At 43.3% G+C, this 27,144-nt stretch overlaps 1 protein-coding gene and 1 long non-coding RNA gene across 3 annotated transcripts in view; both read left to right on the forward strand.

Moving 5' to 3' along the window:
• Window positions 1-1,600: 1,600 nt before the first annotated feature.
• On the forward strand, window positions 1,601-6,006 carry LOC116556929. Its single transcript, XR_004271261.1, has 2 exons — window positions 1,601-4,373; window positions 5,702-6,006. It is a non-coding gene; the product is annotated as an uncharacterized LOC116556929 (long non-coding RNA).
• A 15,517-nt stretch (window positions 6,007-21,523) lies between these two features.
• KIF5C (kinesin family member 5C) overlaps window positions 21,524-27,144 on the forward strand; it is a 150,719-nt gene continuing 145,098 nt past the window's right edge. For both annotated transcript variants that reach the window (XM_032286340.1, XM_032286341.1), the window contains exon 1: window positions 21,524-22,036. In XM_032286340.1, the coding sequence (XP_032142231.1) occupies window positions 21,911-22,036 (126 nt within the window). In that variant the 5' untranslated portion in view covers window positions 21,524-21,910. The remainder of the gene's footprint in view (window positions 22,037-27,144) is intronic.

The following is a 27,144-nucleotide window of genomic DNA, read 5'->3' on the forward strand; positions in this document are numbered from 1 at the left end:
CTTTCCTGGAATTATGCATTATCTGGCTTCAACTTTTTCTATAGCTGTGCCTCCCATTTCTGTTTGCTACCCTACCACATCAGCTATAATTTATGAAATAATAAAAATGGAATTGAGTTTTCCAGTGGTTTTCAACAGGATAAATATGACATCAGAGAATATGGGAGCAGAGTAAGCAGTGAAGAAGAAATTACGGTAATTTAGGTGTGATGTCATGATGGCTTAGTCTAGTATGAAGGCTGAGGACATAAAAAGGGGGGATATATGGGAAAGATGCCTTAGATAAAGAAATTACTGGACTTGTGATGTGAGTGAGCAATAAAATAAACTACATCTTTCCCAAAACCACTTAGTGCCGTACTGATGGTGACAATTTGTAACAGATGTTAGTATCCATTGAAAACATATGGCCGGTTATCAACAGGAGGTGAGAGGAAGTAAAGGAATCACCAGTCTCAGTTTATGAGAGTATTAGCATATATATATATATAATCAAGTCTCCATGGTATGTGCGTATTTTATATAATCAAATCTCCATGGTTAATTCTTCAGTTCTTGAGCTATTCAGTCCCTTTCCTCTCTGCCTGCTCCAGACTCAAAATCTTCTTTTTTCCTCAAAACCCACTTTGTGTATTCTGTTACCTGTTCTTCCATGCATCTTGGCTTAATGGCCCTAGTTCAGGGAGTCCTTCCAGATTTCCCCAGCTCTTGGACCATACCAGTGGTGTCTCTTAGCATAGCATCCTGCACTCGTCTTCCCAAAGTACTCACCACAGTTGCGATTTGGTAGATATTTGTGTGATTGTGTAACATCTGTTTCCCTCACTGGACCCATCAGCTCCAGAAGGGCATGGAGCAAAGCTGTATTTATTTAATAAGCTGTATTTATTTCTGCCATATCCCTCATGCCTAGAACAAAATCTGGCATATAGTACATAATCCATAAATGATTGTTGAATGTACTCATGACTATACAATAATAGTACCTTAAATAATTAGCACTTATATAGTGATTTTCTAGCTTATACAATACTTATTTTATGACTGCTGTGTCTCACCTGGTCCTGTGTATCAACCCTGTGAAAAATACAGATATGGGACATTTAGCTGATGTCTTATCAGGATATGGTATTTTCACCTGTGTCATCTCACTTGGTGCTCACTGAGACCCTTGCAATTTATTCTCCAGAAGAACTGAGCTCTGAATATGACATACTCCTTATACATATGGGTTCTTCTCTCTGCTGAGATGACCCACCATTGTGGATGTCACTGTGGCTCACCCAGACTGCACCTCTCCACTAGCTGCTGGGAGCATTGGCTACTAACAGCTCCTAGCCACTCCCTTCTCTAGAGAATTGTCCCCCTCCCAAGAGCCTAGAATGAAGTATCCCACCTGGGAGGGGGCAGCACATAGTTCATGACTGACTGACACAGGGTATAGAAAGTCATCTCTTGACCTCAAAGAGGTTGCTATAGTTTGAATGTGCCCCCTCCAAAATTCATGTGTTGAAACTTAATCCCCATCGTGGTGGTATTAAGTGATGGGGCCTTTTGGGTCGTGATGAAGTCATAAGGGTTCTGCCCTCATAAATGGATTAGTGCCTTGTGAAAGAGCTCAGGGTTGAAGGGATCACTCTTTTGCACTTCTGCCATATGAGGACACAGCATTTGTCCCATTTTCTTTGCCCTTCCATCCTTTCTGCCATGTGGGGACACAGCAGGAAGGCCCTAACCAGATATGAAACCTGCCAGCGCCTTGATCTTGGACTTCCTAGCCTCCATGACTACAAGAAATGAATTTCTGTTTCTTATGAATTACCCAGCCTGTGATATTGTGTTAAAGCAGCATAGATGAACTAAGACAGTGGGCCTCCTGCAGAGCCCATACCCTTGCTGCCCTCTCCCACACTCCTGCTTCCTTGACTATCCAATAGATGTCTCTGCAGGAATCTCCATCTCAGTCTCTGCTGTTAGGGAGGCCAACCTAAGACGCATTGCCTTGTCCACTTTATGCACCTCTAGCCTCCCTATAAAACTTTCCCTGGAGATGTAAGACTGGCTAGTACAGACAACATGGTCCTCAAAGAGGAAGCACCTGGAACCAGGTGGGTCCCTGCAGTCTGGTAGGTATGGAGGGAGTGCCACAGAGTGGGCATATATTGAAGCCAATCTACCAGCGCCCAGAGCGGAGGATACCAGCGTGTGGCCTTCCCTGGGACACTCAGGCATACACCACCACTCCTTGGTGAGCTGGCTCTCCTGATGGCAATACTCACTCCTTAGCCTCCCTTCCTCACTTCTAATGCCTAAAGAAAAGGTAGAGAGAGCCTTTGGGCTTTGGGTTCTATAGGGGCTTGTAACAGCAGGGCCTCACTGTCTCAAGTCCCACTGCCACTGGACCCTTGAAGTTTGGGCTTCTAGAGAGGCCCAGGGAGAAGCTGGAACTTTCTTCCACCTGCCTAAGGCCCACCTCTCTCTTCCAGGGTGCTGACAGTAAACGTGTATGCTTGCCCACCGCCACTTCCAGGGGGCATCCTGCAAGTTTCCTACAAGGACATGGCTTTACTCTGTGACTGCCACAGGTCCACTCCTCCAGATGTACATAGGAAAGCCCAAAATTCATCTCAGAGATGAACACTTACACTTTTTCCCATCTTTGTTCCTGCAGTAGATGGTAAACTCCAGGAAGGCAGGAATCATGTCTTGCTACCTTAGTATCTCCCAGGGTAACAAGAACATAATTTATTTTTCTGAATTGAAAGAGTTCTTACAGAAATGTTATACAATTTCCTAGGGTAGAGTCTTGTGCTCAATCTTATTAAATAAGTGAAGGTACATTTTCTTTTGTCAAAGCATATTAAAATGGCTTTTTAGAGTTGATTTATATTTGTTTGTATATTTTAGGGCAGGGAGGCCTATAGGTATTCTCAAACTCTATTAAATGAGAAGACACCTTTGGATGCTCTCTCTTATCACTCCTATTCAATACAGTATTAGAAGCCCTGGCCAGAGCAATCAGACAAGCGAAAGAAATATAGGCATCCAAATAGGAAGAGAGGAAGTCAAATTACCCCTGTTTGCAGATGACATGATTCTATATATAAAAAATTCCATGGTCTTGACCCAAAAGCTCCTTAAGCTGATAAACAACTTCAGCAAAGTCTCAGAATTAAAAAAAAAAAAAAAAAAGCACAAAAATTACTGCCATTCCTATACACCAACAATAGTCAAGCCAAAAGCCAAATCAGGAACACAATTCCATTCATAATTTCCACAGAAAGAATAAAAAACCTAGGAATACAGCTAATCAAGGAGGTGAAAGATTTCTTAACGATAGCTACAAAATACTGCTCAAAGGAATCAAAGAGGACTCAAACAAAAGGAAAAACATTCCATGGTCATAGATAGGAAGAATCAATTTTATTACAATAGCCATCCTATCCAAAGGAATTTATAGATTTAATGTTATTCTTTTTAAAACACCATTGAGATTATTTCCATAACTGGAAAAAAAACGATTTAAAAATTTGTATGCAACCAAAAAAGAGCTTAAATAGCCAAGGCAGTCCTAAGCAAAGGACCAAACCTAAAGACATCATGTTACCTGACTTCAAACTATACTACAGGGCTATAGTAACCCAAACAGCATGGTACTGGGATGAAAACAGACACATAGACTAATAGAACATAATAGAGAGCCCAGAACTATGGCCACACACCTACAACTATCTGATATTTGACAAACCTGACAAAAACAAGCAACAGTGAAAGCACTCCTTGTTCAATAAATGGTGCTGGGATAGCTGGCTAGCCATATGTGGAAGATTGAAATTGGACCTATTCCTTATACCATATACAAAAATTAACTTAAGATGGATTAAAGACTGAAATGTAAAACCCGAATCTATAAAAACCATGGAAGACAACCTAGGCAATACCATACTGGACATAGAAATAGGCAAAGATTTCATAATAAAGACACCAAAAGCAATTGCAACAAAAGCAAAAATTGGGATCTAACTTTCTCCAAAATTTTGTCTAAAAATTAGACAAATGGATGGGATCTAATTAAACTGGAGAGCTTCTGCACAGCACAAGAAACTATAAAAAGAGTAAACAGAAAACCTACAGAATGGGAGCAAATTTTTGCACACTATGCATCTGACAAAGGTCTAATATCCAGCATGTATAGGGAACTTAAACAAATGTACAAGGAGAAAACGACTCTATTGAAGAGTGGGCAAAGAACATGAACTGACACTTCACAAAAGAAGATACATGCAGCCAACAAGCATATGAATAAAAGCTCAATGTCACCTATCATTAGAGAAATGCAAGTCAAAACCATAATGTGATATCATCTCATGCCAGTCAGAATGGCTTTTATTAAATAGTAAAAAACAAAAAACACGAAAAAACAACAAAACCCAGGTTCTGGTGGGGCTGTGGAGAAAAAAGAAACGCTTATACACTGTTGGTGGGAATGTAAATTAGTTCAACCATTGTGGAAAGCAGTGTGGTGATTCCTCAAAGACCTAAAAACAGAAATTCCATATGACCCAGCAATCCCATTACTGGGTATGTACCCAAAGGAATATAAATCATTCTTTCCTAAAGACACATGCACACGTCAGGTGAGTTCATCACAGCACTATTCACAATAGCAAAGACTCAAGTCAGCCTAAATGCTCATCAGTGGTAGACTGAACAGAGAAAATGTGGTACATATACACCATGGACTACTATGCAGCCATACAAAAGAATGAGATCATGTTCTTTGCAGAAACATGGATGGAGCTGGAGGCCATTATCCTTAGCAAACTAATGCAGGAACAGAAAACCAAATACTGCATATTCTCACTTATAAATTGGAGCTAAATGATGAGAACACATCAACACATAGAGAAGAACAATACACATTGGGGTGGAGTGTGGGAGGAAGGAGAGGATCAGGAAAAATAGCTCATGGGTACTAAGCTTAACACCTGGATGACAAAAATAATCTGTACAACAAACCTCCATGGCAGAAGTTTACTTATGTAACAAACCTGCACATGTACCCCTGAACTTAAAAGTTGAATAAAAAAAGACATACTTAAAAAAAAAACCCTATTACTAAGGCTTGCCTGAAATTTTGAGTAGGAAGAGAATAGGCTATGAAGAGAGTACTGCAGGCAGAACCAGAACCATTCACACAACCACCTCCCTACCACTCCTTCCATTTCCTTCCTTTCTTTTTCCCCTATTCCTTCCTTCCTGAGGTACAAAGTAGCATGGATGCCTCCCATAAATGGTGTCCATGAGTCCACACCTGTCTTAGTCTGTTCAAATTGCCATAACAAAATATCTTGGACTGGGTGGCTTAAACCAAAACAGGTTATTTTTTCACAGTTCAGGAGGCTGGATGTCCAAGGTCAAGGTGCCAGCAGTGTTTGTTTCTGGGGAGGGCCCTCTTCCTGGCTTGCAGATGGTGCCAGCTCACTGTGTCCTCATGTGGCATGGAGAGAGAGAGAGAGGGATCTTTCTCTCTTCTTACAAAGTTACAGTCCGATTACATTAGGGCCCTACTGTTAACTCATTTAACCTCAATTACTTCCCACGATTTGAAGATTAGGACTTCAACATATGAATTTTATGGGTGGGAGGAGGGCCATAATTTAGTCCTTTGCTCTAAAACTTTGTAGCTTGATTTGGCCAGTGTCAGCAAATGCAAAGCAGAGGTGTGAATGGTACATACACATTTCCACTTGATCTCTTGCACAATTGGGCTTGCTCACTCTTGCACCTCTACCTTGCCATGATAACACACCTGGCCAACATCATTGAATGATTCAAGAGACACGTGGAGAAGAGCCAAGGCCATCTTAGAACAGGCTGACAGACCAGCTGATCCCCTAAAGCGTGAGTGAACCTATCCAAGGTCACTTGAGCCCGGGCTTCTTCAGTAGAACTGCCCAGCTGACCCATGGATTGGTGAGAAATAAAAAATGGTTGTTTTCAGGATGCTGAATTTTGGAGTGATTTGTTACACAGCAGTAGCTAACTAATTATCCTTTCTCTGTTCCTTCTTTTTCAAATAATTTTTTATGTGTATGTGTGCTTTTTTCCTACATTTCTTCTGTTAGAGTTTAAGGATTAATCGTATCTCCAAATTTCTTTTAATTCCTGATCACCTGAACTAGAATTCTCCCTTCCATCATCTCTAGCCTTTCACTTTTGTTTACATTTTTTCATGGCATTTATTGCTGCTCAACATATTATGTCATATGCTTATTTGTTCATTGTTTACCTCCTCCAGTAGAATGAAAGCCACATGAGGGTTTGGACCATGTCTGTCTCGTCACTGTTGCATTCCCTGCATCTAGAACATGTCTGGCACTCAGTAGGCACTTTATAGGTATCTGTGGAATGAATAAGCAAATGAGTGAATACATTTTTGGAAACACTAAAACAATGACATTTATTTGAGATGTGTTTGTATATGTATATGTTTATGTTTACGTAAACTGAGTGCTTATGGCATGGATTAAATAGAATAAAACAGAACCTAGGATTTAAGTTTTGAGGCTGGTGCTAGCATTTTGCTGAGGTAACCAGATGAATGCCAGTAAAAATGGACAAAGAAACAGCACGAACAGTTGGTTTTCACTAACAAGAATGAAGAAGCTGAATGTTGCCAATTTGTGTATTGTAGGAATAATAAGTCCTTCAAACAGGGCGGGGGAATTGTTTGCCCAGTGTATTCAAGCTGTGACCCTGCCCACAGTTATGTGCTTATATTAGCAGAGCCTGGAAGCTTCACTATTTATGAAAGGATTGGGCTTTTTGAGTACTATGCCAATTCATCTCTTTTCTGAGTTAGAATGTCTTATCCAATTCATTGGTAATTCAATTACTGCCTCTCCTCTTAAAAGGGAATGAGGCTGGGCACAGAGGCTCACACCTGTAATCCCAGCATGTTGGGTGGCTGAGGTAGGAAGATCACTTGAGGCCAGGAGTTCAAGACCAGCTTGTCCAACATGGCAAAACCTCATCTCTACTAAAGATACAAAAAATTAGCCGGGCATGGTGGCACACACCTGTAATCTCAGCTACCTGGGAGGCTGAGGTGGGAGGATGAGCTGTGATTGTGCCACTGCACTCCAGCCTGTGTGATGAGACCCTGTCCCAAAAAATCAATCAAGCAATCAATCAAATAAGGGAATGGGTCATTTAAGGAAAAATAAAGTCATGCTCAGACTTCTAAGCCATCTGCAGTGCAGTGGGGCCAAGTGGTCAGCTGGCTTCCAAAGCAGAGGCTGCTGGTGGCAGGCTGGCCAATAGCCGTATCAAGGTTCTACGAGATCTGGATGTTACTGGCAGTCAGTAAGCAATTTGTATGTGTGTTTGGGAGGTAGGAGTTGGCAGGGAGAAGTAGAAAGTAGGGGCATTTGACTCTGGTAGAATAGAATCTGAAATGTGTATTGAATGTTGCTGTATCAGCATCTGTTTCAGGAAGAATTCCACAGGGGAAGGGATGAGGTCTCTCTCATGCCTCCATTAATCCCCAAGTTTCATTCATAGCAACATCATGGTTATTTTCCCATTTTGGGACCTGCCTGCCCACCCTCCCCCAGGCCAATTCACTTGGTTAAGGGAGTACTTATGACAACCATGATTGTTGAACATGATTTTGTCCTCGATCAGAGTTCATTTGTCCAGCAGAGGCTCCCAACCTGGGCTGAGACCATCACAGTCCAGATGTGAAACTGAAACTGAGAGAGAGAGAAAGAGAGAGTGCTCGTGCCCTTTCATAATTCTCCAAGGGGATAGTTATCAGCTTTTTTTTTTTCTTGAGCTCAGTTGCAGTCCAGCTTATTTCTTCAAGAATTATAGTTAACTCCCTCTCCGGTTTTTTTCTTTAACTAGCCTAAGTAGATTTCTGTTGTTTATAATGCAACGCATCTAGATTATGCCCCTCCCTTGCTGCCATTCATGGTATACCAATTCCATGCCCCATGGGAGGGGCTATCTGTGTCTGGCCTGAAAGCCAATGGGCCTCAAATGTCAAAGATCAAAGGATCCCAAAAGGCTGGAGCTATTCACCCAAGTCTCCAATCAGTAAGAAGGGCTACCTGTTTGGCTTTGCTGGATGGTGAGTCAAAGGGGGAGGGTCAGAGACCCCATGGAAAGATTGATGAGTCCAATTCTGTCCATGAATTTTCAATCTCATTGGTGTTTCTAACTATGCTTAGAAATCTTCATTTGCCTGAGTACTCTTGTATTTACAAACTTTTAGTGACTTACTGCTGGCTGAAGGCCACCCAGACACTATGACTTGCTGTTTAAGGCTCTCAGTGATTTGATATGGTTTTTCAATTTTACTCCCCAGATGTCTCCACACAACTTCATACTTCTTTTCCCCTGAGAGAACAAGTGCTTGCATACCTGGTCCCTCTGCCTTTTTGGGCAAGAAGTCTGTACCTGTATATTTTTCAGGATTTTGATTTATGTAGTCCTCTCAGAGAAATTGTACAAACAAACCCCTTTAGCAGTAGGATAGGAGAAGGCTGCCTTCCTGACATACTTTAGAACATCAAACATTATTCTTTGTAATCTTTGCCAATGGAATAGGTATTCCTTTGGTAGCTAATAAGGCTGAGTAGTTATTCATGTATTTCAGGATTATTATTTTATGTATTGTGTTTTAATGGTCTTGGCTAGTTTTTCTACTGTGCGTTTGCAACTGCCGTTTTTCTTATGAGCATTCTTTATTAAAGATTAACTCTTTGTCTCATATGTTGCAGAAGCCTTCCTTAACTGATTGTCTTATTATTATTGTGTTTGGTTTTGGATGTATAGAACTTTATATTTTTAGGAGGTGTAATATATTGATTTTTTCCTTTGACAGTTGCTATCTTGGGTTTTTGCTTAGAATGACTGTTATTTCTCCTTTAATTTTGCTATAGCTTATCTTCCAGCTAGAATGAGGCTTTTTGAGGGAAGCGTTTATTTTGTTTCCAAATTGTCTCCCTTAGCTCTATTCTCTGCTCTATTTCAGTGTAAGTGATCCATAAGGAACACCTAATTCACTTACTGGCTGCTGTGGCAGGCAGCTTTTTAAGATGCCCCTGATGATACATGACTCTTATTATTCACACCTTTGTGTAACCCCTTCCCTCTGAATGTGTGCTAGAAAATGGAATGTGGCAAAAATAATGGATGAGATTAAGCTATGCAGAACTGTGGCTTCTTCTTTTTTTTTCTTTTGAGGCAGAGTCTCACTCTGTTGCCAGTCGCCAGGTTGGAGTGCAATGGCACGATCTCTGCTCACTGCAACCTCTGCCTTACAGGTTCAAGCAATTCTCCCGCCTCTGACTCCTGAGTAGCTGGGACTACAGTCATGCGCCACCACGCCCAGCAAAGTTTTGTATTTTTTAGTAGAGACAGGGTTTCACCATGTTGGCCAGGATGGTCTCGATCTTTTGGCCTCATGATCCACCTGCCTCAGCCTCCCAAAGTGCTGGGATGACAGGCATGAGCCACTGCACCCGGCCTGTGGTTTCTGTCTTATTCCTTCTTTTTTTTAAAACCATGCAACAAAACCTTTATTAACATTTTGAACAGGTTCAGCTATTACTGAAACTGGTAATTTATAAACTTAAATGGGGCAAATGGCTGTAGTGCAGAGTCGCGCCATCACTGGGCACTGCGAATGCAAGACTGAAGAATTACTCACCACCCGTCAGATGGGGGACCAGGTACAGGGTTGACTCTTTCTGAATGTAGTCAGAAAGAGTGCAGCCATCCATTGGCTGCTTGGCTACAAAGATGAGACTCTGCTGGTCAGGGGGGATGCATTCTTTATCCTGGATCTTGGTCCACATTTTGGAGGCCATCACTGGGCTCCACCTCCATGGTGATGGTCTTGCCGATCAGGGTCTTCAGGAAGATTTGCATTTTGACCTCTTGGAGGATGTGAGGATGCTGCAAATCGCCAATCACATTCAGCCACTGGAATGCCTCCAGATGCTTGCCCAACAAGGCCAGTCACCACACTCTTCCCTCTTTCTTACTTGTTTCTGATGATGCCCACATCTGTGTGAGGCCCACATGATGAGGAATGGAGGGCAGCTTCTGGCCAAACCGCAGTGAGAAACTGAATCCTACGAACAACCACATGAGTAACCTTGGAAACAGATCCTTCCTCTGCTGAGCCTTGAGAAGACAGCAGCCCTGGTGGCATGAGAGACAACCTGAGCCACAGGACCCAGAATCATGGTGCCCAGATTCCTGACCTGATATGAAATAACAAACGTTGTTTTAAGCTGTGAAGTGTTGGAGTAATTTGTTACATGGCAACTCATAACTAATACAGGTGTTTAGTTCTTCTAGTCTTTGGGTATTTTTCTTTCCCTTCTGTTGAAGAAAACCCCATTCTATTTACTGCTTCAAAAAGTAAAGGGGAATCTCTATAGGGAACCCCATCAGCTTTGGAAGTCTCAAGTGTCTTTATTGAACACACAAGGAACTGATTTGCTGAGGATGCTGCTGTTTATTGCCATTTTGGGCAATGGAGAACATATTTCCATTCATTCTTCCTTCCCACAGCCTCTGAGGAGGATGGAGCTGGTGATTAGAGGAGATCCTTTAGTTTTGCTGAGCACAGTGATAGGTTTGGGGCTGCAACTTGGGACAGAGCTGGGATACAAGGACTGGCTCTGTCTGCATCTGGGAAGAAGAGTCCAGGGAAGTCAGGACCTGGGAGAGAAGAGCCATGTGGGATGTCAGGAGAGAAAGGGACCTTCTGTGGCTGCATGATGGGGATAGGATTCTGGAGACTGCACAGGGTGTGCAATAGAAATCCTTCATCTGTGTTTCCTGGTGCATTGCTAGTAACATTTACTTGACTTCTTAATACATCCCTGCAAGTGGATGTTCAGAAGAGTTACAAATGTTAAATTCTGTATTCAAATGGGGCATGAATGAATTAGACACAGTTTCTGTAAGATGAGGGAATAGCTGACACATGCAGGTCATACAGGGTCAGCCCTGAGGCAGGCAGGGGGCTTCGAAGCTCCTTGCCTCCTGCATCTAAGCTCCTCACCAGACCCAATGCCTGGTGCCTGCATGCTGCCCTGAGATTGCCAATGCTCATTCACAGGTGCCCTCACCACCAGGACACGGAGCTTGGCTTTTCTTTTTCCTTTCCTCTCCCTCCTTAGACTCAATAGTTTGTCATCTTATTCTTCCAGATCCCTGACTTTCTTTTTACAGTGAGAATTAATACTAAACTGGAGGTTTAACCTAGTAACATGAATCTCAGTCAATGTGTCAGCTCACCTGGAAGACAAAGGGCTTTTTCTTTCTGATCAGCTAACATCATGCTAAAGGGATGTGATAATCTTTATTTCTTCCCCACTGAGGCTGAATTATCTGGCCATCTTGAACTGAGGCGACAACTTTTGAAAGACATCCAGATTTTCTGTTCCATGGCAACGATTATTTCTGCAAGTTTTGAAAGGATTTTTAAAACATCTTTAAAAACATTTTTTATCTCCTCATTTGGTTTTCAATCTTGACTAGGGTCAGATATTTTTTGTACTTATAGGAATGGCGCTGGGCCCAGGCAATCGGAAATGATTAGACCCACATGGTAACCTGCAGACCCCAGGGTTTGAGTTAAATGGCTATCCCAAAGGCTGCAAAGATGGGGAGTTGATGTGAAAATTGAAGCAATTACCCAGATCACTCAGGCAGAAGAATGTCTGAGGCTTTTTTCTCCTTGAACAATCCAGATAATTGCTTCAATTTACACTTCTTACTGGCAGTAGAGACGGGTAAAGAGACGGCTCTCCAGGAATGGGCTGAATAGAGGGAAACAGTGCTTGGAAAATGAGTCTGATAACTCAGGGGAGAAAAAGGTGGAAAAAATTCACATGCTTTGGCCTTGATTTCTTCCAGGCTCAAGCAAGTCAAAGTGATACTGTTCATTGTTGCCTGAGTGATCTAGGTAATTCTCCATTTTGTGTTTTATCTTCACAATGAAGCTTTTAGGGCCGTGCAAGTGTTGCTGGTAGAGATGGCTGAATAAATCATGGCTGGGAATTTCAGGTCTGTTTGAGCCCCTTGTCCTGTGCTAGCTGTTGAGTTTCCCAGTTCATTAACCACTCTCAAAGGACCTGCAAATCCTTGCAGTGGGGAGGACTTGCTGGTTCAGGGAGGAGAGGCAGGTAGGTGTTCTCCTGATAGAGCTTACTACACCTTTTAATTTAACTATGAGCAAAAATCAAGGTAGCAAGACTTTATCATTCCCTGAAGCAGATGGTTCATTTACGGACACCCTCAGGGATTCATTTCTAGGACTGAAAATCCACATTTGTTAAAACAATGGAATGACAAATGTATTGAAGATACTTATTGAGCTGCTACTTTGGGCCTGGCATTACGCCAGACCTTGGAATAATAATGTAATTTTGTATTAATTGAGGATTTTTGTTTTCTTTTCTCCTGTTTTCTTGGTGGGGGTAGGGGAGTGATTCTTCCAATCTCTTTACAGCCTCTTCCAGACTTTATTTCCGTTGCATTTTCTCAAATATTTCTCTTTTCATTCTCACTTATCCAGAGTAGAAAATATTTTTAGCACCATTTCAACAGATGGGGTAAAAAAAATTATTCATAGAAGTTGAGTACATTTTCCAAAGTCACAAAATTTGTTAGCAGCTGACCTGGAATAAAAAATAAAGGATCCTGAACCAGAGGCTCCAACTGCGATGCAACATCATTTATCTCAGGTTCGTTACTGATTCATCTGTCTTTGCCATTATCATGATTGATTGTGATGGATATGGACTGATCATTCAGAAAATATTTACCATGTATTTGAATAAGATATGATTCCTACAACATAAAGAAGCAAGACACACCCACACCCACACACACACACACACACACACACACCACAGCATGAAGAAGAATACTGTGAAGTGGAAAGAACTAGAGAACAGTCTTGGACAATATGAAAGTGATTACAAGGCAGCCAGAAAGCAGGTGCTGAGTCAGAGGGACTGAGAACCTGAGAGGAAAGAGAACCCTGTGGGCCAGAGCTGTTCAGAAAGCTTCCTTTAAATTCTATTTTTTAAAATTGTGGTAAAATACACATAACATAAAATTTACTGTTTCACCATCTTAAGGTGCACAATTCACTGGCATCAAGTACATTCCCAACATCATGCAACCGTCACCTCTATTTAGTTCCAGCACTTTCTTATCACCCCAAATGGAAACTTGTGTAATTGCGAAGATTTTGTAGAAAGTTCGGTAGAATCTTAAGGGATAGCTAATATTTAGAGAGGCAGACAGGCAGGAGGAAATCCACGGGGCATGTTAGAGTGTGAGCTGATAGCACATGTACGGTGTCTGAAGCATGGTGAGGACTGCAGGGCTTGTGGAGGAGAGTGCTGAGCAGTAGGGTTGGGTGACCTCCATGGACTTTCTCTATATAACAGCAGGTTTGCCTTTTCCTTTCCCTTTCAGGATCACCTTCCTCTAACATGTTTGGGGGAAGAAGCATTGGTCTCACATCCTTCTAAGGGAAGCCCACCTCTCCTCTGTGGTTGCATTTTAAACCCTCTTTCAGCTTTGCTGTGGTTAGGCTACTCTGTCTAGTCTTATCACTGCTGCATCTCTGGGATTCTGATTCTCCTGCAAAATGATGCTGCTGATGCTGCTCTTGCTGCTGCTGCCACCATGTCCATCTCAGCCGGTAGCTGGTGGGGCAGGAGATGGCTTTTGTCCTTGCCTTGGGCTGTAATTCCTTCAAGCACCACTGACAGACTGAGGGGTGCAGAGACTGCACTGAAGAAAATTTTATCATGGGGGAAAATCCTCAAAACTAGATTCCATTTTTTTTTATTCCCAGAGTCCAAGGGTCCGGGATCATTCATAGGACACAATAATCCTCCCCAGTACATTTTCTGGATCTTATTTATGGACCAATAAATATTGAATTGACAGTGGTATCTAGATCAGTGCTGTTCAAAAAATATCTCATGAGCTACATACGTAATTCAAAAATTTCTAGATGCCAATTAAAAAAGAAAAAAGAAACACAGGTGACAATTATTTAATATATTTTATTTAACCTAATATATCCAAAGGGTTTCCATTTCAACATGTAACCAATAAAAATAATCATTAATGAAATATTCTGCAGTTATTTTCCTTTCTCTCTTTCTTTTTTCTTTTTTGATTTTTTTTATTGCATTTTAGGTTTGGGTGTACATGTGAAGAACATGCAAGATTGTTGCATAGGTACACACATGGCAGTGTGATTTGCTGCCTTCCTCCCCTTCCCCTATATCTGGCATTTCTCCCCATGCTATCTCTCCTCAACTCCCCACCTCCCATTGTCCCTCCCCTATTTCCCCCCAACAGACCCCAGTGTGTAGTGCTCCCCTCCCTGTGTCCATGTGTTCTCATTGTTCAACGCCTGCCTATGAGTGAGAACATGCGGTGTTTGATTTTCTGCTCTCGTGTCAGTTTGCTTAGAATGATGGTTTCCAGGTTCATCCATGTTCCTACAAAGGACACGAACGCATCGTTTTTTATGGCTGCATAATATTCCGTGGTGTATATGTGCCACATTTTCCCTGTCCAGTCTATCATTGATGGGCATTTGGGTTGGTTCCAGGTCTTTGCTATTGTAAACAGTGCTGCAATGAACATTCGTGTGCATGTGTCCTTATAGTAGAGTGATTTATAATCCTTTGGATATATACCCAGTAATGGGATTGCTGGGTCAAATGGAATTTCTATTTCTAGGTCCCTGAAAAATCATCACACTGTCTTTCACAATGGTTGAACTAATTTACACTCCCACCAACAGTGTAAAAGTGTTCCTATTTCTCCACATCCTCTCCAGCATCTGTTGTCTCCGGATTTTTTAATGATCGCCATTCCAACTGGCGTGAGATGGTATCTCAATGTGCATTTCTCTAACGACCAGTGATGATGAGCATTTTTTCATATGTTTGTTGGCCTCATGTATGTCTTCTTTTGTAAAGTGTCTATTCATATCCTTCGCCCACTTTTGAATGGGCTTGTTTGTTGTTTTCTTGTAAATCTGTTTTAGTTCTTTGTAAATTCTGGATATCAGCCCTTTGTCAGATGGGTAGATTGCAAAAATTTTTTCCCATTCTGTTGGTTGCCGATTCACTCTAATGACTATTTCTTTTTCCGTGAGGAAGCTGTGGAGTTTGATTAGGTCCCATTTGTCTATTTTGGCTTTTGTTGCCAATGCTTTTGGTGTTTTGGTCATGAAGTCCTTGCCTACACCTATGTCCTGAATGGTTTTGCCTAGATTGTCTTCTAGGTGTTTGTCTTTTATGGTGTTAGGTCTTATGTTTAAGTCTTTAATCCATGTGGAGTTAATTTTAGTGTAAGGTGTCAGGAAGGGGTCCAGTTTCTGCTTTCTGCACATGGCTAGCCAGTTTTCCCAACACCATTTATTAAACAGAGAATCCTTTCCCCATTGCTTATTTTTGTCAGGTTTGTTGAAGATCGGATGGTTGTAGATATGTTGTGTTGCCTCTGAGGCCTCTGTTCTGTTCCATTGGTCTATCTCTGTTTTGGTACCAGTACCATGGTGTTTTGATTACTGTAGCCTTGTGGTATAGTTTGAAGTCTGGTAGTGTGATGCCTCCCGCTTTGTTCTTTTTGCTTAGAATTGACTTGGCTATGCGGGCTCTCTTTTGGTTCCATATGAAGTTTAAGGTGTTTTTTTCCAGTTCTGTGAAGAAGGTCATTGGTAGCTTGATGGGGATAGTGTTGAATCTGTAAATTACTTTGGACAGTATGGCCATTTTCACGATATTGATTCTTTTTTTTTTTTTTTTTTTTTTTTTTTTGAGACCAAGTCTCACTCTGTCGCCCAGGCTGGAGCAATCCTGGTTCACTGCAACTTCTGCCTCCTGGGCTCAAGCGATTCTCCTGCCTCAGCCTCTTGAGTAGCTGGGATTACAGGTGCCTGCCACCACATCCAGCTAATTTTTGTATTTTTGGTAGAGAAGGGGTTTCACCACGTTGGTTAGGCTGGTCCTGAACTCCCAACTTCACGTGATCTGCCCACCTCGGCCTCCCAAAGTGTTGGGATTACAGGCTACAGTCATTTTCATACTGTCTTCAAGTCCTGTTTGTATTTTACACTGACAGCCCATTTTGTTTTGGACATTACATTTTTATCAGAAATACTTGTTCTGTGTTTAGATTTTATAAAATTTACAGTTGAAAATGTGGATTTTGTACCAAAAAAACAATTTTGTACCAAGTTGTTTCAAACACACTTAAAAGTTTCCAATAATTGAACCAGGTGTCAGCTCCTAAATTTAAATTTTAATTAATTAAAATGAAATAAAATGAAGGAAATTAAGTTCCTCAGTCATACTGTTCCCATTTCAAGTGCTCAGTAGCTACTTGTGGCTAGCAGCTATTGTCTTGCACCACTCAGATCTAGAAAGTCTAAGACCAACAGCACTAACTGCTAATTGCCACAATTATTTGATTTGCTGTGTGTCCAAAGATGATTCCAGGTTAGCCCAATGATGAAAATCCTTGTCTTGATCATCAGGTTTTTTACATGATTGGATCCCAAATTGCCTTTTGACTCAATGACTTATTAATTTCACTCTGGTCACTCAGGTTTCCTCACTGTTCCTGGGCACATAAGCTTAACCTGACCCCTCTACTGTAACTTGTTGTTTTCAAGATTTAAAGAACCGGCAAGTTTATTGGCTCATGAACAAGAAGTCTAGAACACAGTGGGCTCAAATTTGGTGGATCCCAGTGGCTTGATCATGTCATCAAGGACCCAGGTTTTTTGGTCTTGTGGTTTTGTCATCCACAGCTTTGGCTTCATCTCTGGTCTAGTTTTTCAAGAAGTCAGAGAATATTTCCAATAGCAATTGGAGCTGGATGTTATCCTCCAGCTGGAGATGGAAAGGTGGAGTAACAGAATTTCTCACCAAAATTTTGGCAAACTTTTTCTTTTGTCTCCTTGACATTTATCTTGCTCATTTCTGAACCAATCACTGGGAAAAAGAATGGGCTGGTCACCTTTGACTGAGGCTAATCAAGCCCCATTCTTGGATTTGGGGACAACTCTCCAAACCATGGTCTTCCTACATCATAAAAGAAGGGAGGAACGCATCATCTCAATGAGCAAAACACCTCTTTTTGGCTTTTTATTTCTTCTTTTATCTTTTTTTACTGTGGCAAGATAGATACAACATACCATTTAAACCATTTTAAACTGTACAGTTCAGTGGCATTAACTATGATCACATTGTTATTCAGTTATCACCATCATCTATCTCAAGAACATTTTCCATCTTCCTGAACTCAAATTCCATACCCATTAAATAATAACTCCCATTCCCCCTCACCTCCCCTCCATATCCTGGCAACCACCATTCTGCTTCCTGTCCCTATGAACCTGACTACTCTAGGTACCTCATTTCTCATAAATGGAATCATACAGCATTTGTCCATTTGTGACTGGCTTATTTCACTTACCATAATGTCTTCAAGGTTCATCTATGTTCATCTATGTTGTAGCATACATTAGAACTTATTTTTAGGGCTGAATAATATTCCAATGCATTTATATACCACATTTTGTTTACCTATTCATCAGTTGATAGACATTTGGATTGTTTTAAGCTTTTGGCTACTGTGAATATTGCTGCTATGAACACAAGTGTACAGATATCTGTTTGAGTACCTGATTTCAATATTTTTGGGAGTATATACCTAGAAGTAGAATTGCTAAATCACATGGAAATTCTATTTTTATTTTTTGAGGAACCACCATACTGTTTTCCATAACAGCTGCACCATTTTACATTCCCATTTATCATGCACAAGAGTTTTGATTTCTTCATGTCTTGGTTAACACTTATTTTCTTTTTCTTTTTTTGATAGTAGCCATTCTAATGGGTATGTGGTGGTATCTCATTGTGATTTTGATTTGTATTTTCCTGATGATTGGTGATATCGTATACCTTTTTATGTGTTTATTGGCTATTTGTATATCTTTTTTGGAAAAATGTCTTTTCAAGTCCCTTGCCCACTTTTTAATATATTTTTTTGGTTGTGAGGTATAGGCATTCTATATATATGTTCTCTATATATTCTGTATATTAACTTCTTATCAGACACATTATTTGCAAATATTTTCTCCCACTCCATGGGTTGCCTTCTCACTCTGTTAACAGCATCCTCTGATGTGCAAAAGCTTTAGTTTTGATGTAGTTAAAGTTACCTGTTTTTTCTTCTGTTGCCTATCTTTTTCTTTTTCCTTCTGGGATGGAGACTTATTCTGTCGCCCAGGCTGGAGTGCAGAGGTGTGATCCTGGCTCACTGCAATCTCTACCTCCTGGGTTCAAGCAATTCTTCTGTCTCCGTCTCCAGAGTAGCTGAAACTAAAGGCATGTGCCACCATGCCTGGCTAATTTTTGTATTTTTAGTAGAAACCAGGTTTCACTGTGTTGGCCAGGCTAGTCTCTAACTCCTGACCTCAAGTAATCCACCCACCTTGCCCTCTCAAAATGCTGGGATTAACAGGCATGAGCCACTGCACCTAGCCTGTTACTTATATATTTTTTTGGTGTCCTTTTTCAATTGTTTGGAATCCTACTTAGCGCATTTCCTATTAAGCCTTTGCAGTCATCATTGAGAGCTCATCCTCTGTACTCCCACTAGTTTCTAAGCTGACTTAGCAATGACCTCCCATTTGAAGGGAGGTTGCAATGACTTATTTTGCAACCTCCCTTCAAATGGTAGGCCCTATGGTATCTCCCTTGAAAAGAGCTCACTTAATAAATCTAAATTTACAGAGTGACAGCAAATGCCATTTGCTCAGTTAATAGCTGATGGATGAACAGATGAATGAAGGAATGATGACTGAACACAGTGACACACAGACACATCTCTGTCCACTTGAGATAATTCTGACTCCTCAGGTAAGCCAATGTATGCAAGGTTCTGGGCATCTTCTGGTGGGCACAGGGAAACTGAGGATTGGATTGTTCTCTCCAGTATATTATGAAGTTGACCATTTAAGATGATGGGTCTCTGGGCCTGAGAATTACTTAATTTAAAAACAGATGAGAAGGTGGCACTTTTTTTTTTTTTTTGAGACGGAGTCTTGCTCTGTCACCTGGGCTGTAGTGCAGTGGCATGATCTCGGTTCAAGCAATTCCCTTGCCTCAGCCTACTGAGTAGCTGGGACTACAGGCACGTGGCACCACACCCGGCTAATTTTTTTGTTTTGTATTATAGTAGAGCCTGGGTTTCATCATGTTGGCCAGGATAGTCTCAATCTCCCCACCTTGTGATCCACCTGCCTCGGCCTTTCAAAGTTCTGGGATTACAGGCCTGAGCCACCGTGCCCTGCTGGGCCTTTTTAATCTACTTTCACTACATGTGAGGAGGGAAAAAAATAAATTGGTACTACTTACAAGGTTTCATAAAAGTTGATTTTAGTAGGTCTGTCCTCTCAGCTAGGCAGAGAACACTAGTATTCTCAGGTATACCAGAATTTAAGCAACAGGTGTGTTCCTAAAATTAACTAACTCATTTGTTTTATAATCATTTGCTCAGGACCCAACAATAATAATATCTAACTTTCAAGAGCTTATACTGTGTACATGTCAGGCACCATGCTAGGTGATTTAAAAGCATTATTTTTTTTCATTCCCTCAGAAATCACAGGATGATGTTATCCCAATGACAATGATGAGGAAACTGAGTCTTAAGGAAATGAAATACCCTGCCGTGGGTCATACATCTAGTAAGTGGCAGAGGTGGGATTCACACTCAGGCATTGCTTCTTCCTAGGGTGGATTCCTTATCCAGTATGCTGCCTGCTACGTGCTAGGTGCTACAGACACAAAGGTATGAAGCAGATATCACTGCCCAAGTGGAGTGCTAGAGACAGGCACAGGAGATTGGGGCAACATCAAGGAGGACCACCAATTCTTTGTAGGTGTTTAGTGAGCTGGGAAAGGCTTCTTCAGGAAGGAGATGTAAGATACAATAAATTCCTCTTCAAAGTTTAACCTGTTAACTTCCTTTAAAATTCAAGGGGAGAAAACTTTTTAAGTACAATGAGTTCTGAGATCCTCTTCAATGAACCAATATGTCAGTGTGTTCAGCTTCCCTGTTCTTTGTTCTCCATTTTAAAGTTTAACTTCCTCATTCTTTACCTTCCTTGCCCCTAGTTTCAGTAAACAATCTCCTCCCAGCCTCTGTCCTTAGGTATCCTTAGCCACCTGCTCTGTAACCATCCCTCCCGCCAAAACTACTCACTCCGCCACTCCGGCTGTACCCTTCCTCTCCTTAAAATAGCCAAGGCACCAGTGACTCATGCCTGTAATCCCAGCACCTTGGGAGGCCAAGATGGGCAGATCACAAGGTCGAGAGATTGAGAACATCCTGGCCAATATGGTGAAATCCCGTCTCTACTAAAAATACAAAAATTAGCTGGCCGTGATGGCACGTGCCTGTAGTCCCAGCTACTCGGGAGGCTGAGGCAGGAGAATTGCTTGAACTCGGGAGGCAGAGGTTGCAGTGAGCTGCACGCCATTGCATTCCAGCCTGGTTACAAACCGAGACTCTATTTGAAAATAATAATAACAAAAATAGCCAATCGAAATTAGCTTAGACTATGCAGTCCAACCCTAGCCAAGAGAGGAAAGACAAAGCAGTAAGGAATAAGACCCTCTATCCCTTCAGTGTGTTCTTGCCATTTACTCCATCTGCCAGATGCATCCTTCTACACAAGGAAATTGCCCTGCGGAGAAAACTTTTGCCTGAGTGCTATTTTCACTTTGCAGAACGGGGCATTTACTTCCAACAGAGGGTGAGCTGGGTCTTAGAGGAAAAGGAAGTTCTGGAAAAATAGAGTGGACACCCAGTTGTTCTGCCAGCCCAGCACCATGTCCGGGAATATCATCCCTCTTCTTTTGGGAACATTTCCACCACGAGATTCCTCCAGAATCTTACGAAATCCCTGATTCTGGTTGATTGGTTTAGGACTAGTCGCCAACCTAAACCAAGGCCAATCAATCCCAAACTCTGAACAAACATCCATCCTTACCTAGTGGTAGAAGTTGAAGAATGAAACCTGGGGGCTATTGGGAGCCGTTTCCCCAGTGATTTTCTTTTGGGATCAGGAGAAGACGTAAAGGGATGATACAGATCTAGTTATCTATAGAGATTTTAACAGGGCATATTGGATATGACTTCCATCCTGTTCCTGGCTTGGGCAGCCAGACGGGACTTGCAGGCTCTTGGAGGTCGCATCTTGTCCTTCCCCCTCCCACCACGCAGGTAGAGTGACTACAAGTCCCGGCATGCGCAGCGCTCGGAGCCGGGCGGGGGCGGGGCGGACCTCGGCGGTGACGTCACCGTCCCGGGGCGGGCCGGGGGAGGGCGGGGCGGCCGGGCGGCCGGGCGGCGGGGCGGGCCGGGAGGCTGCAGAGCGCGCTGGTGCTGATGCAGGATGGCTGAGCGCGCAGGAGCCCGGGAGGTCTGAGCCGGGCGAGGCTTGTTCCCTGCGCACCGCCTCGTCCGCCTGCCGCGTGGTCGCTGGCAGGTGGGCCGGGCGGCGCTGGGCAGGGCCGGGGCAGGGCCACGGCAGGCCGGTCTGCAGGCGTAGGGGCTGGAGCCGAGAGGCTGCCTACCTTCCCGGGCTCGGAGCGGCCGGGGCTGCCCAGCCGGCCGGGGTCGCGATGACCTGCTGAGAAGCGTCGTCGGAGGCTGCAGGAGGCGGCCTAGCTGTGGGCGGTGAGGCTCGCGGCCTCCTCCCCATCGTTCCCGGCCCCGGCCCCCCACCCATCCCCGCGCCCCCTCCCTACCGCCGGCCGAGATGGCGGATCCAGCCGAATGCAGCATCAAAGTGATGTGCCGGTTCCGGCCCCTCAACGAAGCGGAGATCCTCCGCGGGGACAAATTCATCCCCAAATTTAAAGGCGATGAGACCGTGGTGATCGGGGTAAGTGGCCGGGGCGTCCGCCTCCCCTACTGCTCCACGCCGCCGCCCGGCGCCCCGACGCCCCAGACGCAGCGGAGATGTTCAGGCCGCCCCCTCGGACATCCCCGCGGGACTGGCCTCTCTGGTGGACCTGGCCAAAGACCCCTAGACCCTCAGCCCTATGGTTCCCTCCTGGGTGGGTGGAGAGGCGGCAGGGGGCGGCGGGCCGGGCCAGGCGGCCGGGGTGGGGGTGGGGGGCGAGGACGGGCTCGGCGCCGCCATTGTTCGCGGGGTGGGGGCCCGGGTGGGCCCATTGTTCCCCACGCTCTACTCGCCGCGTGGGTAGTGTGTTCGGGTGACCCTGAAGCCGGGTGCCCAGGCCCCCTTTAAAGTGTGAGCTATGCAACCCGCAAATGCTTCGGGGCATCAATCAATTCGATTTACCAAAGAGATTTGCCTCTTCTTCTCACGACCTTAGCAAAAAAGAAAGAAAAAAAGAGTACTGTAAGAATTTTAGCCGCGTCTCGGAGCTCCCCGCGGCGTTTCACCTTGCTCCGCGCGCGGAAGGCGGAGGGTGGGGGGAGTACTGGTGGCCTCGGTGTCCCCAGGAGGCCTGGTGTGTCTCACGCCTGGCTGCCCTGGATGTGGAGTCGGGCTTGAATCCTCCCCTCTGGGATGACCTCCCTCCCATGTCTGCAGACCCTCGAATGCGCCTCACGCTGGGTGGAGACGAGGCTGTGTCCTCATCTGTGGGGCAAGGAGGCTCAGAGCGCAGCGAGATAACCCCTCTGTGCCAAGAGCAGAAGTTACTTCGTGCGGCTCGGACCCCCCTCCCTCTTGATCTCTCTTCCCCACCTTTTCTCCCCGACCCCCCTCCCCGACTTAGTTCCCTCTGTACCGCAGGGGCTGCTGGTGGGGGGAGGGAGCACCAATGGTTTTTAGTTCTTAAAGGAATCTGTCAAATGAAATACACCAGCTCTTCCCTGCCTGCTGTCCGCAGCGTGTGTGGCTGATGATGTCCCTTTGTATGCGAGCCGCGTGGGGAAGGACCGAGTTAATGGGAGCCTCCCGGTCCCCGCTGACACGTTCCTGGCAGCCTGCTCCAGGCTGCTGATGCAGCCTTCCCGTCCCCAGCATTGATTAAGTGATGTCATCCCGATCACTGAGCATGCTCCGACTAACCCCCTCCTCCCCTTCCCCCAGTGGCTGGTGTATTTAGGTCAAGTGATTGACAGGTGACAATTTACCGAGGGTATTGCCGGAGTCCGGCTGGCCTTTCTTAAGCACCAGAGGCTGACGTTTTCCAGCCCGGGCGGTCCCCAGCATCTTTGCCAAGGTTGTCTGCCGCAGTCCCTGAGAAGGGCCCTGGGGACCAGCAGGTACCAGCTGTACCGTAAGGCGGGCTCTGTCCACGCTAGAGGAGCCTGGGCAAGGCTCTGGTCTCAGGGCTTTTGACCAGTACCTCGCTTTAAAAGGCAGCTTCCCTTGAGGACCCTTTCTCCCTTCCCCATTTTCACAGTCATCAGGAAAGTCTGACCTCCAAACGCTATGTGGATGGGCGGTCATTCTGTGAGCTGACATTTAAGGGCAGGAAAGCAGGATTTTCTTTCTGCTTAGTGTTAAACTTGCAGAGAAGATATAAGCTACCATTGATGAGGAAGGAAATTCTGCAGTTAATGGTAGATAAGTGTTAGTGACATATACATGGACAGTACCTGGGGCAGATAGTGACTTGTTTGGTTTACAGCTCTCAGCCAGGATCTGCCTACAGCCTGATCTGCTACTTAGTGAGCCAGGTTGTGGTTTAGATGGAGTGGGAGTTACTGGGGACATCTAGTCCCTGCCCCTTGGCTTGTAACAATTTTCAAACAAATAATTGTGCAGTACTGGAACATGTTCTGGTGACCCTACTTTTTTCCCTGAGGTTTAGAAGATCCTGAAAAAGTTTTTCTTCTCCTCTCCTCTCTCCTCCTCCATTCCCTTTCCCCTCCCCCCCTCCCTTCTCCTCCCCTTCCTCCTCTCTTAGTACCAATGAAGTAATAAATAATCTTCTTTGACCTGTATGCAAAGCAGAGACCCTTAATTTTAGAATTATTCTTCTTTAATATTATGATATTGCTCTGAGTATATATTTATTTCCTTATCTAAGTATACATATATTATTGGCTAAATAAATTAAAGCCAAGTCACCATATTAAATAAGAAACTTAAATAAAAATTGTGGATGTGAATATACACATTGCTTTTCAACTGTAAAGTGATTTTTGCTCATCCTACTGTAATCCTTTATTACAATAGTTTTCAATTTTTTTAAGGTAAACTTTTTATTGAAATGAAGCATTCATATAGAAAAGTGTTACCATAAGTATACAGCTTGATGGCTTTTCACAAAGTAAATGCTCCCTATAACCATCTCACAGACTAAGAAACAGACATTTCAGGACCCCAGAAATCCCCCTGTGGCCCTTCCAGTCCCTAACTCCCCCTGCCTCAGGGTAACCACGATTCTGACTTCTGATGCTATATATTAATTTTGCTTGTTTAACTTTATATACATAAAACCATAGAGTATGTTCTCTTTTTTGTGTGGTTTCTTGCGATTAAGTGTTATGCTTGTCAAATTCATCCTCATTGTTTTGTAGTATTCCATGATACGAATATACTACAATTTGTCTACTGACTGTTGTTGAATATTTGGATAGTTTCCAGTTTGGAGCTAATATGGATAGTGCTGGTATGAACATTTGTTTACGTATCTTTTAGTGAGTGTATGTACAGAAAAGAAGACTGCCAGATACTAAAGGGTATTGGGGGTTGGGTTGGCATGTGCCAGGACCCTTCCTGTTCCTTAATTGATACTGTGGCACTAAAGGAAATGATGATTCTGGCAGTCTGTATCATGCCATGTACACTGAGTAGAATGGCCCCAAGTCAATTCAGTTGGAACCAGCTCACATGGTTCAGTTGCCGGTGAAGACTGCCTGAGATGTAGACAACCTTCCTTAATTCTAGGGGCACAGACTGGAGATGACCGAAGAAGCCCAGACTATCCAGAAATGTGTCACTTTCACACAAGTAAAGAATGAATTTTGGTGGAGTTATCTGTTAGTCCAAATTCAGATGCCAGAAATTCTTTGTGTTTTTGAAACTGGGGTCATATTTTCCCTTAAAGTTCTGTTTGTTATGGAGATATATTCCAAGAAAGAGATTTTACAGGTGGAGGTTCTAGATTTCTCTTTCATAAAAATGTCCTGTCTGGGAGAAATGATCTCTATCACTCTTGCAGTTTTTCAGATTTGTGCAAAGCTCTCTTTCCTTCACCACCCCAGCCACAATCTCTCCCCACTTTGAACTCTGATAGCATTTGTTTTGTGTATGATCTGCTCAATTTTTTGCCTTGGATTATTATTAGCTTTGGTCGTATATCTAATGACATTGTAAGCCATGTATAGAGACAAGGACCATGTATGTTTTGCTCCTTTATACTTCCCAGGGCTTTGTGCATAGAAGGTACGTAATAAATATTTATCAATCTCTTTGCGAATTCTGGAAATCTTTACTTTGTATATTTAACATAGTTTATAGACTTTTTATTGGCTGTAGGCTGCGGGGAGTAGTTAAAAAATAATTTTAAAGATAAGTGCTGTTTCTCTGAATGGGCCTGGTAAGCTAGCATATATAATGCTTAAAATGATATAAGAAAATTAGGAAAGAACTACATTGAGCTTTGGCAAAAGTTAGAAGAGCTAAAGACATTGATGGTGAGCTAGAAGTGGAGAGTGGGAGTGGGTAAGTGATTAGAAAAGAGGCTCCCTTCCATATCACATTAATTTTTCAGCAAAAATATTGGATTTACAGCATTTCTCAGAGTACTCCATTAGCTGCTAAAAATCCTGGTGAGTCATCCATTACTTTGGGCTCTGCCTATTGGTTTTGAAGCAACTGTATTTTATTTTATTTTTTTTTTTGGAGACAGAGTTTTGCTCTTGTTGCCCCGGCTGGAGTGCAATGGTGCAATCTCGGCTCACTGCAACCTCCTGCAACCTCTGCCTCCTGGGTTCAAGTAATTCTTCTGCCTCAGCCTCCTGAGTAGCTGGGATTACAGGTGCCCGCCACCACGCCTGGCTAGTTTTTGTTTTTTTAGTAGAGATAGCGTTTCACCACGTTGGCCAGGCTGGTCTTGAACTTCTAACCTCAGGTGATCCACCTGCCTTGGCCTCCCAAAGTGCTGGTATTACAGGAGTGAGCCACAGTGCCTGGCTGAAGCAACTGAATTGATGGAAGCTCTGACTTGGTGAGTTCTCAGTAAAGAACTTTGAAATGGACTTTCACACTTTACTTTCCTTTTATTGGGCTTTTCTGTTTGCAGTCTTGAGAAAGCAGGTCTGACTAAAGATGAGTGCTTCCTCCTGAGGCAACGTAAGTTATGGCCTAAGAGCCAGAGCAAAACATCAGCCACAAACCTGAGCTGGAAAGCGGCCTCACTCTTCAGAAGCTTAGATTCTTTCTTGGCAGTGGATGGATGGGGGAGGGGCCTGGACGGAGACCAAATTCAAGCCTGAGTTAGGACTTTAGAGATCAAATGAAGAAATACAGCTACGTCTTAAAACTTTTCTTTTTTCCACAGTAATGGTCTTCCAAAGCAATAACATTAAAACAGTTCTGTTTTTTCAAATTTACACACAGTAATACCACTTTTTTTTTTTTTTTTTTTTTTTTTTTTTTTTTTTATTTTTGAGATGGAGTCTCAATCTGTCACCTAGGCTGAAGTGCAGTGGTGTCATCCTGGCTCACTGCAACCTCTGCCTCCTGGGTCAAGCAATTCTCCTGTCTCAATCTCCCAAGTAGCTGGGATTACAGGCACGTGCCACCACACTTGGCTAATTTTTGTATTTTTAGTAGGGACGGGGGTTTCACCATGTTGGCCAGGCTGGTCTCGAACTCCTGACCTCATGTGATCCACCTGCCTTGGCCTCCCAAAGTGGTGGGATTACAGGCATGAGCCACTATGCCCAGCCAGTAATACCACTTTTTTGGTGTATAGTAGTTCTATGCTTTGGGCAAATACATAGAGATTTGTGACTACCTTGTATTAATTAGTTTTCTATTGCTGCCATAACAAGTTACTA

The sequence above is a fragment of the Sapajus apella genome, unplaced genomic scaffold (genome assembly GCF_009761245.1).
Source record: "Sapajus apella isolate SASKATOON/1434 unplaced genomic scaffold, GSC_monkey_1.0 scaffold18, whole genome shotgun sequence".
Taxonomy (NCBI): Eukaryota; Metazoa; Chordata; class Mammalia; order Primates; family Cebidae; genus Sapajus; species Sapajus apella.